Genomic DNA, 18,206 nt, shown 5'->3' on the forward strand with positions numbered 1-18,206 from the left:
AGCCTTGGCCCAGAGAAAACGCCTGTGCTTCTGGATCATGTTTAGATATAGCTTCTTTTTTGACCTATAGAGTTTTAGCCTGCAACGGCGAATGGCACGGCGGATTGAGTTCACCGACAATGTTTTCTGGAAGTATTCCTGAGCCCATGTTGTGATTTCCATTACAGTAGCATTCCATGTGATGCAGTGCCGTCTAAGGGCCCAAAGATCACGGGCATCCAGTATGGTTTTCCGGCCTTGACCCTTACGCACAGAGATTGTTCCAGATTCTCTGAATCTTTGGATGATATTATGCACTGTAGATGATGATAACTTCAAACTCTTTGCAATTTTTCTCTGAGCAACTCCTTTCTGATATTGCTCCACTGTTTTTCGCCGCAGCATTGGGGGAATTGGTGATCCTCTGCCCATCTTGACTTTTAGGAGACACTGCCAATCTGAAAGGCTCTTTTTATACCCAATCATGTTGCCAATTGACCTAATAAGTTGCAAATTGGTCCTCCAGCTGTTCCTTATATGTACATTTAACTTTTCCGGCATTTTATTGCTACCTGTCCCAACTTTTTTGGAATGTGTAGCTCTCATGAAATCCAAAATGAGCCAATATTTGGTATGACATTTCAAAATGTCTCACTTTCAACATTTGATATGTTATCTATATTCCATTGTGAATAAAATATAAGTTTATGAAAATTGTAAATTATTGCATTCCTTTTTCATTCACAATTTGTACAGTGTCCCAACTTTTTTGGACGTAGTCCAACGTAGTCTTTGTCAAAAACGCGATTTTTCACAAAATGTTGCCTTTTTAATGAAACACACCCACATTCAAGTGTTGATTTAAAAAAAAAAAATGCATGAAGCTAGTTTTTTTTTTTTATTTTTATTTTTTTTTTTAAGCAGAGGCTCTGTTCTTTCTTTTGATATTTTGCATGTTTAGATATTCATACAACAAAATATTCTGGGGGATATGAAAGTTTTGTGAAAATGCTGGAGCTGGCTGGCGGGGAAAGAGTTATGCAATATTCCATAAAAAAAAAAAGAATTATCAATTTTGATCTTGTTTTAGTGATTGAAATACCACAGCTAGTGCTGTATATGGATGGAAGATTGACAGGACTGTGCTGCAGTTCTACGGATGTTTTGCCCTTCAGGTCTATGCGGCAGTCACATGACTGAAAACTTTGAATTGTGTACGATGTGCTCTGGCTGTAAACTACACACTTTAGCAAATGACATTTAGGGGTCTTCAAAATGCAGTCCCCAATTATTTTTAGTTTTTTTTGTGAAAAATTAGTTCATCTTATATCCATCAAGGGGAAAAGGTTGAAAACCCCTGTTGAATATTTGCTAAATATGTCCATTCATACTATATACTTCATTAGCTGCAGTACGCTTGTATTGCATATCCCATGCTCACCCTCTGATACATGAGTGAATCCTGAGTGTTTTCAGAAAGCTCCATTAATCCAAAAATGAGGTAAACGCCTCACACCTGCATGTAGTAATACCACCACAACAAAGTGACACTCTGACCAGTTTGAGAACGGCATGCTGAGCGTGACGACGGGGTGAATCGGAAATGCAGTTTGAGCACTTTTTCGTGCGATGAGCGTGTCTTTGTTGAGGCTCTTCTCAGATGTGTTCTGTGTTCAGTCTTTAACAGGAAGTTGACTGTGTGTTTGAAGCTGATGTGGATGTGGTAGGCCTCCCTTACATGGTGGTACCATGAAGCAGTCAATACCATGATAGTGAACTAATGAAGTAATACTGTGGTAGTGAACTATTAAGGTAAATTCAAAGTGCTTAAGTAGATGTTACAATAAAATTGTTATAATTATTATACCATATCCCCACCCCTACCCCCCCAAAACACTGTAATTTCACAGTTTTTAGTGCTGTCATTGAATCATTACCAGTGTTGAAAGCAATGCATTACAAGTAACATGAGTTATGTAACCTGTACCCTCTACTGTACAGATGTGAGTTTGCGTTTCCTTCAGCCTGAGGCTTATTCATTTCTCTTTTGGTCAGAAACACTGTAAAAAAGAATTGTTGGTTTAACTTAAAAAAATAAACATGAAAAAAATAGTTACCTGTTTGCCTTAAAATTTTGAGTTCATTGAAATTACAATTTGAGTTAATACAATGAAGGCGATTGGTTTAATCAATGGAAACTCAAAATATTATGTTATTTGAAGCACATTAATATTGAAGTTGATTTGACAAAAGAAAAAATTGTGATAAATCATGAATATATATATATATATATATATATATATATATATATATATATATTTATTATTATTATTATTATTATTATTATTTTACAGTGAAGGGGCTTTACATTTGCCAAAAATAGAGACTTTTTTTGTTATTAAAAAACAAAACAAGCAAGCCCAAATGAGAAAATATAATGCAAAAGTAACGTAACAAATTACTTTCTATAAAATGTAATTAACTGTGTAGGGAGTAACTTAACACTGTAATGCATTACTTTTCAAAGTCTATCTTTTCCCAACACTGATCACTACCCCCTAATGCTGCAGTTCACATCAATAGATAACAAATAAATAAATAAATATTTATAATATTATAAATAATATTTATTTATCTTAACGCCATAAAACCACTTAATTCTCAGTATTGTCATCTAAAAAATCTGGTCAGTTAATACAAATTCATGTTTTCTACTTGAAATAAAAATGTTTTCTACTTAAAGGGGACCTATTATGCCCCATTATACAAGATGTAAAATAAGTCTCTGATGTCCCCAGAGTGTGCATGTCAAGTTTTAACTTTATAGCATGTTAAAGGTGCCCTAGAATTAAAAATTGAATTTATATTGGCATAGTTAAATAACAAGAGTTCAGTACATGGAAAAGACATACAGTGAGTTTCAAACTCCATTGTTTCCTCCTCCTTATATAAATCTCATTTGTTTAAAAGACCTCCGGAAAACAGGCGAATCTCAACATAACACCGACTGTTACATAAGAGTCGGGGTGTACGCCCCCAATATTTGCATATGCCAGCCCATGATTGAGGCATTACACAAGGGCAGTTAGTATTACACAAGGGCAGAATGTCTGGATGTGCACTGCTGAATAATCAGACTAGGTAAGCAAGCAAGGAAAACAGCGAAAAATGGCAGATGGAGCAATAATAACTGACATGATCCATGATAACATGATATTTTTAGTGATATTTGTAAACTGTCTTTCTAAATGTTTCGTTAGCATGTTGCTAATGTACTGTTAAATGTGGTTAAAGTTACCATCGTTTATTACTGTATTCACGGAGACAAAAGCCGTCGCTATTTTCATTATTAAACACTTGCAGTCTGTATAATGCATAAACACAACTTCATTCTTTATAAATCTCTCCAACAGTGTAGTGTTAGCCAGTTAGCCACAGAACATAGCCTCAAACTCATTCAATATCAAATGTAAACACCCAAATAAATACAATACTCAAACAATCCGATGCATGCATTCAGTATGCATGACGAACACTTTGTAAAGATCCATTTTGAGGGTTATATTAGGTGTGTGAAATTTGTTTATACTGTGATAGAGTCGAGAGCTCGGGAGGGGGCGTAGAGCGCGCGATTTAAAGGGGCCGCAACCTGAAATCGGCTCATTTCTAATTATGCCCCAAAATAGGCAGTTAAAAAATAGTTTAAAAAAATCTATGGTGTATTTTGAGCTGAAACTTCAGACACATTCATGGGACACCTTAGACTTATATTACATCTTTTAAAAAAAGTTCTAGGGCACCTTTAAAGTTGCCTCTTTTAGTGGTTGAGCAAAAACGTGCTGTTTCAGTGTAAAAGGGCGGAGCTTCAAGAGCTCGTTGTCTCCTGTCAGGATTCAGTCAGGACGCACTATAATGTCAGAAACTGCAAATATATGCTGCATGGAGATAGAACAGGTATAATTTAGTTAAATTACGGTTATAACTTATATGTTATAACTATATTTTATCCACTATAACTAACAAGCCTGTTGTTCCGTCCAAACTATACAAATGAGTTTTATGACGTTTATTGTACTTCACACAAAATATGAAGCATCTGTTTTCACTCTAGAAAAATTACTGTAAGAGCTCAATAAAACACAGTGCAAGTGTGCAGTAAAATATTATCCATAAACTCTCTCTTTTCCCTTGTATTATCATCACCAACATAACGTTACACTGCGAATAACACAGAAACACTTGTTACAACTAACAGTAAACAAATCTATAAAGACCTTATGCCTTTCAGGTGGTGCTTAATAGAGTACCTCAGGGATGACATGTTAGCATTTTAGGACTTCCGGTTCCATCGCCCTGAAGTCTATGGGTTTTTTGAATGGGTCTTTACTAAACAGCCTGAAATAAGGTCTGTGGTTAACAAAGCCTCTAAATATTTTCATGTTTTGATCTATGACATAAAACACACCAGTTATAACCCGCTTGTGATTTTTTTTAAACCTTAATTGTGTTTTAAAAATGGCAGTTGCTAACAAATTGCTAAAATGGACTACTACTTTTGGCGGGGACTTTACATGTCAATATGACAAACAGGATATTTGGAGTGCATTTCTCATGAAAAAGTGGGTTAAGTATTCATACACAGTGCAGATCATATTCAGTAAGCATGTTTTTAAATAAAGTTGTTTTCTAAATAAAGTTTGAGGAAGCTTGGTGGTGATGACATTGATCCACGACCATGGTGTGCTGTAGTCCGTTTATAGCCTACTGTTAGCCTTTTATATCTGACGACTTAATTTAGGCTTCAAAATGTATAAATGTTGTTTCTAAAAGTCTATGGGAAAAAATGCATAGGCTTTCGATCGAGGGAACACGTGCGCCGCTATCTTCTGGGTTGGCCTAAAACACGTCATCCCTGAGGTACTCAACTTTATATCTGTAAATCAACTCAGATGAACTGTAATAAAGTGCTCACCTTCATTACTGCCATATCCAGTATCACTCTGGAGACTGTAAGCTGGATCACAAACAGTTTGTACTTGTATATCCTCGTGAGTAGCATATTTTTAGCACAGTCTCTGTTTTGTATTGTCCCTTTGTATTGACATTCATTCACTAAGCAGTCTGGTGTGAAATGATTCCCGCAGACATAAACAAATTTCGACAGAACTGAGTGAGCATTTGCTTGGAAAACCAAGTTAATCCACCTCGTTTTCAGCAGCTCAGATTTCAGGAGTAAATGAAGAGAGCTATGTGGATTAATCCATCCAGCTACAGAACACCTAAAACACTTGGGAGACGTTCTTGTCAGTGCAGCAATGGCGGACTCGCTGTGAACTCACTCAGGGCGGTTCTATGTTAAATCGGTCTGTCTGTCAACATCCGTGGGCGGGGTCTGTGGCTTTTGTGACGTCACACTGCAAGAGATCTGGAAACGCTTGTTCAGAGACACTGCTTATGATTTATGGGGATTAAAAAAAAGGAGTGGGTGGATTTTTATAATTAAAGGGTGGTTGTGTACACACACTGCCAACACACATTTATGTCCAAACGAATGAATTTTGCATAATAGGTCCCCTTTAAGTATGTTAAAAATAGCATTATTATTGTGTATTATCCACCCCCCTTGTAATCTCACAGTTATTAGTGCTGTCAATGAAATACTACCTCGTAGTGCTGCAATTCATCTGCTGTAAATGTATGTAATATTAGTCTCAATTATTGTTTACTAAAAAAATCTGGTCCGTTAGTACAATTTTTGTTGTTTGTATTTAATACAATTCATGTTTTCTAAATGTTTTCGGAGTGAGCTCAGAGTCTCAGTTTGAGTCACATCCGTTTTATTTAAAAAGCAAATGATTGACATTTAAAAGAGATCAGCATGAGAATGATGCAGACGTTCACCTGCTGCAGTGCCATCAAGATCTGACCCACTTTCACTCTCATATGAGGATGTTGATCAGCACTATCTCTGGCTTCATTGCAGTGGGTGTTCAGAGACAGACTCGTCTTACCATGTTTTTTCATGTAGTGTTGTTTCCAGCCATGTGTCTGTGTGAGTGTGTGGATGTGATTAGAAAAGACATGATTATCTATCTACCTATTTATATCTGTCTATCGATCTATATCTGTCTATCTGTCTATCTATCTATATCTGTCTGTCTATATTTATATCTGTCTGTCTGTCTGTCTATATATATCTATATCTGTCTGTCTGTCTATATACAGTCAAATCAGAATTTATTCAGACACCTTGAACATTTCATTCATTAACACAGTTTATTCACTATAGTTTAAAAACATGGTAATAAAATACAACAAGATCTCAGAATTACACTGTGTCAGAAATTATGTCAGATAACACTTAAGCACATGGTCAGGTCAATTATTCAAGTGTCTGAATGACTTTTGATCCCAAATGTTTTATTAATTTTACTGGTAGTCCACTGTATGAAGAATTTGTGGGTATAATATGTCACAGTTTACTTTATTTTGCTATCCTCACTTACATAAATGAACTTAACTGTCCTGCACCCACTAGTAAAAATATATCAAAAATGTCTGAATAATTTTTGGTTTGACTGTATATCTATAAGTATATATATGTGTGTGTATGTATATATGTATATATATATATATATATATATATATATATATATATATATATATATATATATATATATATATATATATATATATATATATATATATGTATATATATATATGTATATATGTGTATATATATAATATATAATATAATGCAGATTGTTTCAAAGCAGCTTTACAGTGATAACAGGAAAATAATTTTGGCTCTAGAAGAAAAAATGGTGTCATTGTCCAGCTTAAGTAAGGGGGCCAGTTCTCCTCTGGCCAACAGTGAACAGTGCATGATTATGATTATGATTCAGGCAGCTTTACAGGTCAGAAGTTAGATTGGGATCGGAATAGCCAAAATATTTAATCCAGTTCCTTCTGATTGAAGATCTGATTAATCACGCCGGTATGGAAACGGTTTTGTTGGGGATCTGTTCCACTGGATGTCATGTTGATGAGCCTTTCACAGGGGTGATCTAGTTGACATGAGCTCTGCTGACACTTCAGGGAATGCTTTGTGGTCGTCTCAAGGCGCAGGTCCTCCATATGATCTGGATATGGCCTGGATCCGACTGTAATGAGTACATCTTGTGTTAAAGGAAGTGTTCTGGTTCCGGCTGACCTAATTTATGCAGCCTAACAATCATTTAAATGATTTAAAAATATAAATTGACAATGTGTTGTGTATGCCATGTTAAACAGATGCATTTTTAGTCTAGATTTAAACTGACAGAGTGTGTCTGCTTCCTGAACAATGCAAGGAAGACTGTTCTAAAGTTTAGGTTCTAAATAGGAAAATGATCTACCGCCTGCAGTTGATTTTGATATTCTAGTTATTATCTATTGGCCAGAATAGACGTGAAGGACTATAATGCATTAAGAGCTTGCTCAAGTACTGGGGAGATAAACCATTTAGTGCTTTGTAAGTAATTAGCAAGATTTGAATATATATACAATGATTAATAGGGAGCCAATGCAGTGTTGACAGAACCGGGCTAATATGGTCATACTTCCTGGTTCTATTAAGAACTCTAGCTGTTGCGTTTCGGACCAGCTGTAGTTTATTAAGCGAGCAGAACAACCACCCAGTAGAACGTTACAATAATTCTAGCCCTAATGTCAGGAACGCATGAACTGTTCTGCATTTGTCATTGAGAGCACATGTTGTAGTTTAGATATATTTTTAAGATGGAAGAATGCGGTGTTACGGACGCTAGAAATGTGGCTTTCAAATGACAGATTGGTATCAGAGCACACTATCTGACTATCTATATCTGTCTGTCTGTTTCTGTCTCTGTCACTTTTGCTGCATTGTGATGTTTAACAGTATTTTATTATGGTGACTGACTGTTTATTAATATATAATTTATTTTATATTTAATGTAATAAAATATATTATTTATAAATAAGTATTTATTTACATGTTATGTTTGTTATTGCTTGATTTCTATTAGGTGATTTTATTATGGCCTTTGTTGCATTATTACAGTATTAACAGTTTTTTATTGTATTGTAATGATTTATTTGTTTATTATTTGATATTTATATTTAACATTTAGTATAATATTTATATTTATTTAATATTTATATTATAAATTATATCATTTATAAATATTTATTTAAATGGTATTTTATTTTTTTAGTAATTTCTATGACATTTTGTGTCGTATTATGTTGCGTTATGTTGTTTAACAGTATCTTTATTGTGTTGTGATGATTTTAGTGTACAGAACATCAGATTCCAAAACAAATCATACAGTCAATATATGTTGTGTGTGTGTGTGTTTTCTGTAAGGCTCCGGAGTGCAGTATCACTGGTCTGGAGGAGAAGCTGCTGTTATTCAGACACGAGAACAGTGAGCAGATCTTACACAGACTCACTGAAAAACATGACATACGTGATGGAGATCTTGTGGAGGTGGTGCTCACTGGTCAGTCAACACACACACACACACGCACACGCACACACACACACACACACACACACACACACACACACACACACACACACACACACACACACACACACACACACACACACACACTACATCCAGTCACTGTTTGTATAATTTTGACTATCACTGTCAATGATTTTGATCCCTCTAGGCACAGCTTCAGTGATGGAGACAAAGTACCGCCCACATTCCTTAGTCGTCCAATCGTATCGCACACCTACATTTTGTCACCAGTGTGGTGAGATGTTATGGGGCCTCGTCCGACAGGGCCTGAAATGTGAAGGTATGTCTGCGCTATAATGCAAGAAAAGTCTTATACAGAATGTTTAATATCTTATATATCTTATTTCAGATTTAATATTTATAATATAAATTATAAACATTATTTGTATTTTTTTTGTTGTTGTATTTTATTGCTTGATTGCTTATTCATGTGTTTATTTAATATTCACATGTATTAAAATTGTTATATTTGTTATTTATAATATAAATTGTATCATTTATACATTTTTATTTAATTAATTTTATTTTTATTTCATATTATTTATGACATGATGCGTGGTATTAGTTATTGCATTATGTTGTGTAACACTGAAATGTGATGTTGTGACTGCAGGAAGTACTTAAAATGCAATAAAATGTTTTTTACAGAATTTTTTTTTTTACTTTGACTTTCTCTCTGCAGGCTGCGGTCTAGACTTCCACAAACGCTGTGCATTCAAATTGCCCAATGACTGCTCTCGGGTATATCGCCGATGCGGCCCGAGTCTGTCGCTGTTTCCTCCGGGACGGCCGCGCGCCCCGTCGCTCTCGAATCACACAGGCGGAAGTCTGGAAGAGGTGACGGTTTAAACCAAACACTCATGTTTCTGTGAGCTGTTTGAAATGCTCCCTGAAAATGTTGGTTTCCTCCCTTAGATCAGCATGACGAAACCGTCACGCTCTCGGCCGCCGTCCTGGGTCGATGTCCCGGTATGTGTGGGGGTTTCTGAGGGGAAGGAGCGACGACCACGTGTTCCTCACACCTTCCACATTCACACCTACACCAAACCCACCGTCTGCCAATACTGCTTCCGGCTGCTCAAGGGTCTCTTCAGACAGGGAATGCAGTGCTCAGGTGAGAGGGGTCAAAGGTCACAGATACATATAAAAAAAAAGTACATACTTTTAAGTGTGTGGCAGAAGAAGAGGCAAGCTTTGGGACAAACTGCATAGTCATAATTGCATCTTTAATGGATAGCTCTGTCACTTAGTTAAGTGCAACCTGTCATTGTTTAAGCTGCCTTGTCAGTCATCTTGTCACAGTTAAATTTGTCAATCTTTAATTTCCTAATGTATCGGAGAGAAATGTAGTAACATGTTGGTCTGCCAGTTGTGGGTCTTTCTAGTATTCTCAAACTTTACCAAGTCAGTACTGAAATTTTAAAAATGTGATGATACCAGCATTTTGAGCACTGTTGAGCAGATTCTTAAACACCTCTGATTGGCCATTGTATTTACACGCTCAACAGATATATCTGGGATTGGCTACAACGATCAACACTTCAAAAACCATGCACTTACACAGATACACACGGGAGCATTTGAAAGCAGGCATCTATCAGAGGACATATTTGGGATCCGCTGATAGACGCCTGCTTTCAAACACTCCCATGTGTATGTGTAAACGCTCATTGAACAACAAGTTTTTGAAGCGTTGATCATTGCAGCCAATCACAGACGTATCTGTTGAGCATGTGAACACAATGGCCAATCAGAGGTGCACAATCCACTCAACAGTGCGCAAAACACTAGGGGGAAATGCTGGTATCGTCAAGATTTCTTGGTACCAAAGTCGGTACTTTTGACAACCCTCGTGTTCGCATAATGATGCAATTATAAAAAGTCTTTATAAAAGTTCACAATGCTGTTGCAGATGAAATATAGAGTGCATAACACTGAAAAAAATATTTTTTTTTTTCATCAGGTTAGATACTGACTATTAATCACTCAAACCTCTTTATCTAATGCTGCGTTCATGTAATTACCGTAATTTTGAGATGACAACACGTGACATTCTACTCAAAGCTGTTCACGTCCTCGGACTGGGAATTATGCATTTCAGTGGCCACATTTTCAACAGCAAATGAATCTGCATTGGTCAAATTGTACAAGTAGCTCTCAGACAATTCCCAGTTTACAGGTTGTGTTTACGAATTCTACGAGGATGTGAACACTTTTTACAAATTATGATAATTACGACATTGCGTGAAAGCACCTTATGCCTCTCTGCTTCACCTTTGGTTTTTGAACAGTTTTTTAACACTTTTTACTCTTGTTTGTAGTTCTAATCGAATCCTCATCCAATATGCATTTGTGCGCAATATTAGCCACTGCATGGATCTGCACTTTGAATTGTAATACTCAATATCTTTGGCAGACTAATTTCAACATACTACGATTTGGATACTAATTAAGATGGATAGTATGCAAATTGAGATGCAGCATTAAAGTGAATTTGCAACTAATTTGTAGTCTTCATAACTTTGCCTCCATGTAGAAAAGGAAAATTACAATGTCCATTTGTTTCTCATTCACTCTTAAAAATAAAGGTTCTTTATTAGAATCTATGGTTCCATGAAGAACCTTTAACATACATGGAATCTTTCCATTTCACAAAAGGTTCTTTATAGTGGAAAAAGGTACTATAGATGATTTAAATGTTCTTCACACTAAGAAAAAATGGTTCTTTTAAGAAATGTTCACTGAAAGGTTCTTTAGGGTAACAAAAATGGTTCTTCTGTGCCATCGCTGTGAAAAAAACCCTTTTGGAACCTTTGATTTTAAGAGTTAAGAAATCAAATTGTGATTTGTTTGTCCTGGGAAGAAGTAATCTCACATGTGTCTCTTCCCTGAGCTTTGGTAGAGATCTCAAACTGTGCTTGGATTTGTCGATTTTTTGGAAAACATTTTTTAGTAGAAAGGCAACATTGATACAAAGAATTTCAATAAGTCATGACTCATGAGCAATAACATGTTTCTTTCTCACTCTGTTTCTCTCCAGACTGTAAGTTTAATTGTCATCGCAGATGCGAGTCTCTCGTTCCTCCTGAGTGCAGGGGTGAGAGAGCAAATGGAGAAGGTCAGTTTGATTTATGTATGAAAAACTTTTCATGTCACATTTCAACTTAAAATCAAAAGAAAAAGCAAGCAACTATAAGTTTGTTTATTTGTCCCACACAATTTCATTTTTCATTTGGAAATCGTATTTATGTAATTACCGTAATGTAGTTTTTTGTTTATGTAAAGCAACATAAAGTAAAGGTAGTGTAAAAATGCATGATGGATAGACACTTGACAATTTTAAAATATATATAAATAATTATTTTTATATATAAATATTTGTTTTTATTAAGGGATGTTTGATGTTCTCAAACAGCAGTTCTCAAACTTTGAGCACAAAAACATACTGGTAAAATGTCTGAAAATCAATATTAACATTATAATTTGGGGTAAATTAAGCTTCCTTAATGTGATATTGAAATTTATACAGACTAGTGTTGAAAAGTTTGGTGTCAGTACATTTTTTTTTTCTATCTTTTTTTTTTTTAGAAACTAATACATTTTTTTCAGCAAACATGCAATAATATTTCTTTTTGAAATAAATGCTGTTCCTATCTATAAAAATCCTAAAAAATTATCACAGATGTAATAAAAATATGAAGCAGCACAACTGTGTTCAGCCTTGATATTAATAAGAAATGTTTTTAAGCAGCAAATCAGCATATTAGAATGATTTTTGAAGGATTGTGTGTCATAAAGTGAATAAAGTAATCGTACTGTGTTCTCAGAGGCTGACACGAGTCAGGAGCCGGAGTCTGAGGAGAATGCTGCAGTGGTGTCAGTAAACGCTCTTTATGAAGAGCTGCGATATAAAGACCCGCCGCCTTCAGAGCAGATGATGTCTCTACAGCCTCCTGTCGCGTAAGGATTCAGATCACACCTAATCAATGCAGCACTTCAGAGAGAGGTCAGGTGTTTATGTCTGTCTCTGTGTGTCTGTCAGGCCGTGTTTCAGCAGTAATATTCCTCTGATGCGAGTGGTGCAGTCTCTCAAACACAGTAAGAGAAGAGCCAGTGGAGTGTTGAAGAAAGGCTGGTTAATCCACTACACCAGCACTGACACAATGGTGAGAAACTCTTCTATTATAATATGCACTACTGTTCAAAAGTTTGGGGTCAGTAAGTTTTTTTTTTTTATGTTTCTGCTCACCAAGGCTGCATTAATTTGATCAAAAATACAGCAAAAATGTGAAATATTATTACAATTAAAAATAACTGTTTATATGTGAATATATTTTCAAATGTAATCTATTCCTGTGATAAAAGCTGAATTTTCATCATCATTACTCCAGTCTTCAGTGTCACATGATCCATTAGAAATCATTCTAATATGCTGATTTGATGCTCAATAAACATTTCTGATTATTATCAATGTTGAAAACAGTTGTGCTGCTTCATATTTTTGTGGAAACATTAATATATATTTTTCCAGGATTCTTAGATGAATAGAAAGTTCAAAAGAAGAGCATTTATTTGAAATGGGAATCTTTTGTAATTATAAATGTCTTTACTGTCAGTTTTAATCAATTGTAATGCATCATTGCTGAATAAAAGTAGTAATTTCTTCTACGTGTACATAGTACAGAACCCCTAAAGGGACATGGTGATGGAAAAAATATGAGATGGGAGGGGAAAAAAAAATATTTTAATGTTTTTGCGTTCCCTCAACATTCCCACAAGTTAAATAATGCAGGTAATGTTTTTTTTTTTTTCTTTGCAGAGAAAACGTCACTACTGGGTATTAGATGTGAAATGTATCACCCTGTACCCGAATGAAACCAGCAGCAAGTACTATAAGGTTTGTTCATTTTTATGCTGTATCATGTCACCTTTAACAATTTAACACTTCATAATGAAAAATACAGCCACATTTAACACATAATTCATATTAGGCCTTTCATGAAGTTCTTAAGGGGGACTAGTCAATAATTTTATCCCTTAAAACTCATCTTTGATCACCAAAATTACATATTTAAATGTTTTTTTCTGTGAAAATAGTTTGCCTTACAATAGTTTAACTCTTGCCTTATTTAATATACATGGATCTATGAATATGATAATTAGCCCCGCCTCCACTCACTCACACGAGCTCAGACAAGATCCACTCGGTCAACTTACTGAGGTAAATTCTGCACAATGCTATCGCTTTTTACAACGTCGGACATATAATGGTAAATAATTTGATTAGCATTTTGCATGACTACATTATCAAACAGCTAATATTGTGTTATAACTAATGTTACACAAACCATGTTCACATTCAGTCAGACAGCTGCCTTCTAACAATCAGTATCCTCAGAAATACTTTGAACAACTCAGAACGTCAATGGAGAAAGGCAAATAGTTCATCATAGCATAGTAAAATACATCATACACCCGCCATATTGCTAAATCTACCCAATTTTTTTAATCAGTAGAAAAATATAGCCTACCAGGATAACTTTCTTTTGAGGCTCCCGTTCGTAGTCAGTTAATGATATGCTAAAGCCTGCCAACAGAGATTGTATTATTATAGGATGATGAGAGGGTCTGTATCTCTTACCATTGGAGAAAGCATTACTGCTAACTTAATCACATGCAGCACCTCTCAGCCTATCATGTAATGGCCTCTGGTCTCCTTTCCTGCGTACCGACAATCTTTACCGCAACTGCAGCATTAGCATTAGCCGTTTCACTTTTTTGGCTAATGGTTGCAGGCTTGTCATCTAGTGGCTTTGGTTACAAGGTAGTTTGTGACGTCAGAAACGCCAGCGATTTCAAACCGTGCGTTTGAGACTGTCTTTGGTCTACTGCAGTTTTAAGTAGAAAATACTCAGCAATGGTGTTGACTTATAAATTTGCACATGGTTTGTCTTAAAGCATGTTAAAAACACTAGATAGACATTTGAGCAACATTAAAAACATGATTTTTTACCACAGGGGGACTTTAAGATATGTGTGTATTCTTGATTTTAGGAGATCTCTCTGTCAGAGGTGCTGCAGGTTCGGGGCCCGGCTCAGCTCACGGTTCCAGTGTTGCCAGGCAACAGCGCACACTCATTCGAGCTGCTGACGGGATCACTGGTGTACTGTGTGTTTGCGGATCAGGAAGGCCCATCCTGGGAATCAGCTCTCAATCTGGCTCTCAGACCGGTTCAGGGCACCGCATGCGAAACGACAGACGCCACCGGTTAGACCCAAATTATTAATGATAATTAATGATGTCCTATTCTTGAAACTATGTATTGTGTATACTATGTATACTATTTGTATAGTGCTTGTTTCAAAGAAGCTTTACAGAAAATCATGATGTTAAAGTTTATAATATCTTAATAGAGTGCAACAATTGGGTTCCGGAAGTAAAAAGTCCATTCGTTTTCTCCATAAGGAAATTGATTTTGAACAAAAACGTTGTTAATCTATGGTATTTGCTTCTATTGAAGACGTCAGCCTGCATTATTTCAGCTTATGTTTAAAATAATCGTGTAGTTAAAAACTACATTACCCATGATGCTGTACAGAAAATTACACCAATCAGAGAGTTGAAAAAAGTAACATGCTCCAAAAGATCTCTTTAGCTCCGCCCACTCCCATGAACCACTGTGAATCAATTTGATCTCTCTCATCTCAAAATACTGAAATGTTTGTGTATATTTGCATATTTTGCAATAAACTTTAGATATACAGGGTATCCGCGGGGCATTGAAAAGCATTAAAAGTCATTAAATGGATTTTGTCAAAATTAAGGCCTTAAATGGCATTGAAAAGCATTAAATTTGATTCCTCCAGGCATTAAAATTTTTGATTGTTTCAAAGAAAATTTTATAGAAGCAATTTATTTTAAATACAGGCTTCATAATTAATAACTTTTATTTTATGTCGCTACAGTAGAGAGAGGCTTCTCGGTAAACAGGGAAGTAGAGACTTGCAATATAAAAGAAGAAACTGTTGAGGCCCAGAGACTGGTCTGCGACCAAGTAAGCGCTTCTGGGGGGGTTCTCAAAGTGTCCCTCACAAAGGAACTACTGGTTTCTGTAGCCTCAGCTAGGACCAGATACAGGATCTACCTTGATGAAGAGAGGAGGAAGAGAGAGGGAGCTATGCGTGGATTAAAGAGAAAAGCATTGGAAGATGAGCTGGAAGAACTGAAAAAGAAAAGGGGGGTGTTGATGGAGGTGTGCGCCAGCCTTCAGAAGGATGCTGATCAACTCGCTGAGCAGGCCGAAAACAAATCAAACACACTCATGGCTCAAATGATCACAAAATCTAATACTCTACGGAGGAGATACAAGGAAAAATGCAATGAATTGAAAAATCTTGAGTCAGAGTTGGAACTAAAAACATCCGAATTAAGGCACCATTAATTCTCTTAAAGGGTTAGTTTACCCAAAAATGAAAATTCTGTCATTTATTACTCACCCTCATGTTGCTCCACACCCTTAAGACCTTTGTTAATCTTTGTAACACAAATTAAGATATTTTAGTTGAAATCCGATGGCTCTGTGAGGCCTTCATAGAGAGTTAATGACATTTCTTCTCTCAAGATCCATAAAGGTACTAAAAACACATCTAAATCAGTTCATGTTAGTACAGTGGTTTAATATTAATATTATAAAGCGACGAGAATATTTTTGGAGCGCCAAAAAAACAAAATAACGACTTATTTAGTGATGACCGATTTCAAAACACTGCTTCAGGAAGCATTGGAGCATAATGAATCAGCGTATCGAATCATGATTCAGATCACGTGTCAAACCACCAGTGGCTGAAATCACGTGACTTTGGCGCTCCGAACAGCTGATTCAACACACTGATTCATTTATGATCCGAATCTTCCTGAAACAGTGTTTTGAAATCGGTCATCACTAAATAAGTCGTTTAGTTTTTTTGAAGCACCAAAAATATTCTCGTCACTTTATAATATTAATATTGAACCACTGTACTCACATGAACTGATTTAAATATGTTTTTAGTACATTAATGGATCTTGAGAGAGGAAATGTCATTGGTCCCTATGAAGGCCTCACGGAGCCATCGGATTTCAATTAAATATCCTTATTTGTGTTCCGAAGATTAATGAAGGTCTTACGGGTGTGAAACGACATGAGGGTGAGTAATAAATGACAGAAGTTTCATTTTGGGGTAAACTAACCCTTTAAACAGTTAAACTGCTATTTCTATAGCACTTGAATTTTAATTGAATGCTTTTAAAAAGTTTAGAGCGTATTGAAGAGCCGTCTTTCTGATGTTTAAAATTATTCTCTTCTTGAAGTCCAAGGTGGTAGTCAGCTTACATTTCGTTATAATTACACACTTACAATTACTCTGTTACAGTTACTGGTTTGTTGGTTTGCACACACTTTTACAAAAGAAAGCTTTTTTGAATAATTGTGGCTCTCAACTTAGTAGTAGAATTTCTGTTAAACAACATGACTCATTTTAAAGGTGGTGCATGTAACCCATTTAGAGTTTGCAAATGCACACTCTTAGGGATTGAATTGATCAAAAAACACCTGTATATGATTCAGTCTCCCTCATCAGCTTGAGATCTGCTGTTAAAGTTCACTTTGATTTTGTTTTTTGTGCAGATGATTTGTTGTCATGCAATGTTTTGTCACAAAACCCTGTCTCTTTTGACTGATTTAAGTGGTATAATTGTTGATTACTGTCTAAGTGGCTTGAAATGTATGGTAGTGATTTTTCAGGGGAAGAGGCCATTGATTAGACCATTTCTCACATGCCACTCTGACTTATTACTATTATTAATAGTTAAGGGGGAAAATGCTCTAGTTCTCTCTTACTCAAAGTCTATTAGAAATTGTACCGTTTTGATTTTAACTTTACATAGATTAAGTTTTAGCCTTTAAAAGTTCAGTTTGTGAGCTTTTTTTTTTCCTTCATTATCCAAGCTGATAGATTTAAATACATTGACAAATTAAGCTGTGTCCTGAGCCATTTCTAATTCAGTTCAGAGTGATATGCTGTACTTTCATCATTGCATTATAGTCAAACTGGTTGCAATTGAGTGCGTGTGTATATGTGTGTGTGTGTATATATATATATATATATATATATATATAAAATGATTAGTCATGGGTCGTGTATGGCATTAAATACGGTAAAAATGGCATTAAAAAAGGCATTAAAAAGCATTAAATTAGATTTGAAGATTCCTGCAGAAACCCTGATATATTGTTTTCATACATATAATTGACATTTGTAAATGAGTAGTTTTATATTTCTCCGTTTTTAATTCGATTGTGCTGTTCACAATGCTTCATGGGATTGTAGTTCTTTCCCTCACTAAAGCCGTTAAGTACACAGTCTTGTACCTTTGTCTTTTTGTCTGATTTTCAAAAAGTTTTTTGCTTCAAATCAAATTTTGTAGTGTTGTGATTCACCTCAAAGCTGGTTGGCATGATTCATGGCTTAAAACGCTTTAATAAAGACTTTTTTGAAATCCCTATGGGAGAAAAATGGGGAAAAATACTTCTGGAACTAACACTGCTGAAAAAGGGGTTGGGAACTGTTGAACTCTGTACCTCCATGCCTTATAGTTGCATTTATAGTAAATACTGTAGTGTTTTTGAACCATATAGT

The 18,206-nt window shown here is 35.6% G+C and overlaps 1 protein-coding gene across 1 annotated transcript in view; it reads left to right on the forward strand.

Moving 5' to 3' along the window:
- The window catches only part of LOC137030757 (serine/threonine-protein kinase D3-like), a 32,883-nt gene that overhangs the window by 9,664 nt on the left and 5,013 nt on the right, over positions 1-18,206 (forward strand). The window contains exons 3-11 of the mRNA XM_067401193.1: positions 8,366-8,501; positions 8,677-8,808; positions 9,211-9,365; positions 9,444-9,642; positions 11,569-11,646; positions 12,356-12,488; positions 12,571-12,694; positions 13,348-13,425; positions 14,583-14,796. Coding sequence (XP_067257294.1) covers positions 8,366-8,501; positions 8,677-8,808; positions 9,211-9,365; positions 9,444-9,642; positions 11,569-11,646; positions 12,356-12,488; positions 12,571-12,694; positions 13,348-13,425; positions 14,583-14,796 — 1,249 coding nt within the window. The remainder of the gene's footprint in view (positions 1-8,365; positions 8,502-8,676; positions 8,809-9,210; positions 9,366-9,443; positions 9,643-11,568; positions 11,647-12,355; positions 12,489-12,570; positions 12,695-13,347; positions 13,426-14,582; positions 14,797-18,206) is intronic.

The sequence above is a fragment of the Chanodichthys erythropterus genome, chromosome 11 (assembly GCF_024489055.1).
Source record: "Chanodichthys erythropterus isolate Z2021 chromosome 11, ASM2448905v1, whole genome shotgun sequence".
NCBI classification, from domain to species: domain Eukaryota; kingdom Metazoa; phylum Chordata; class Actinopteri; order Cypriniformes; family Xenocyprididae; genus Chanodichthys; species Chanodichthys erythropterus.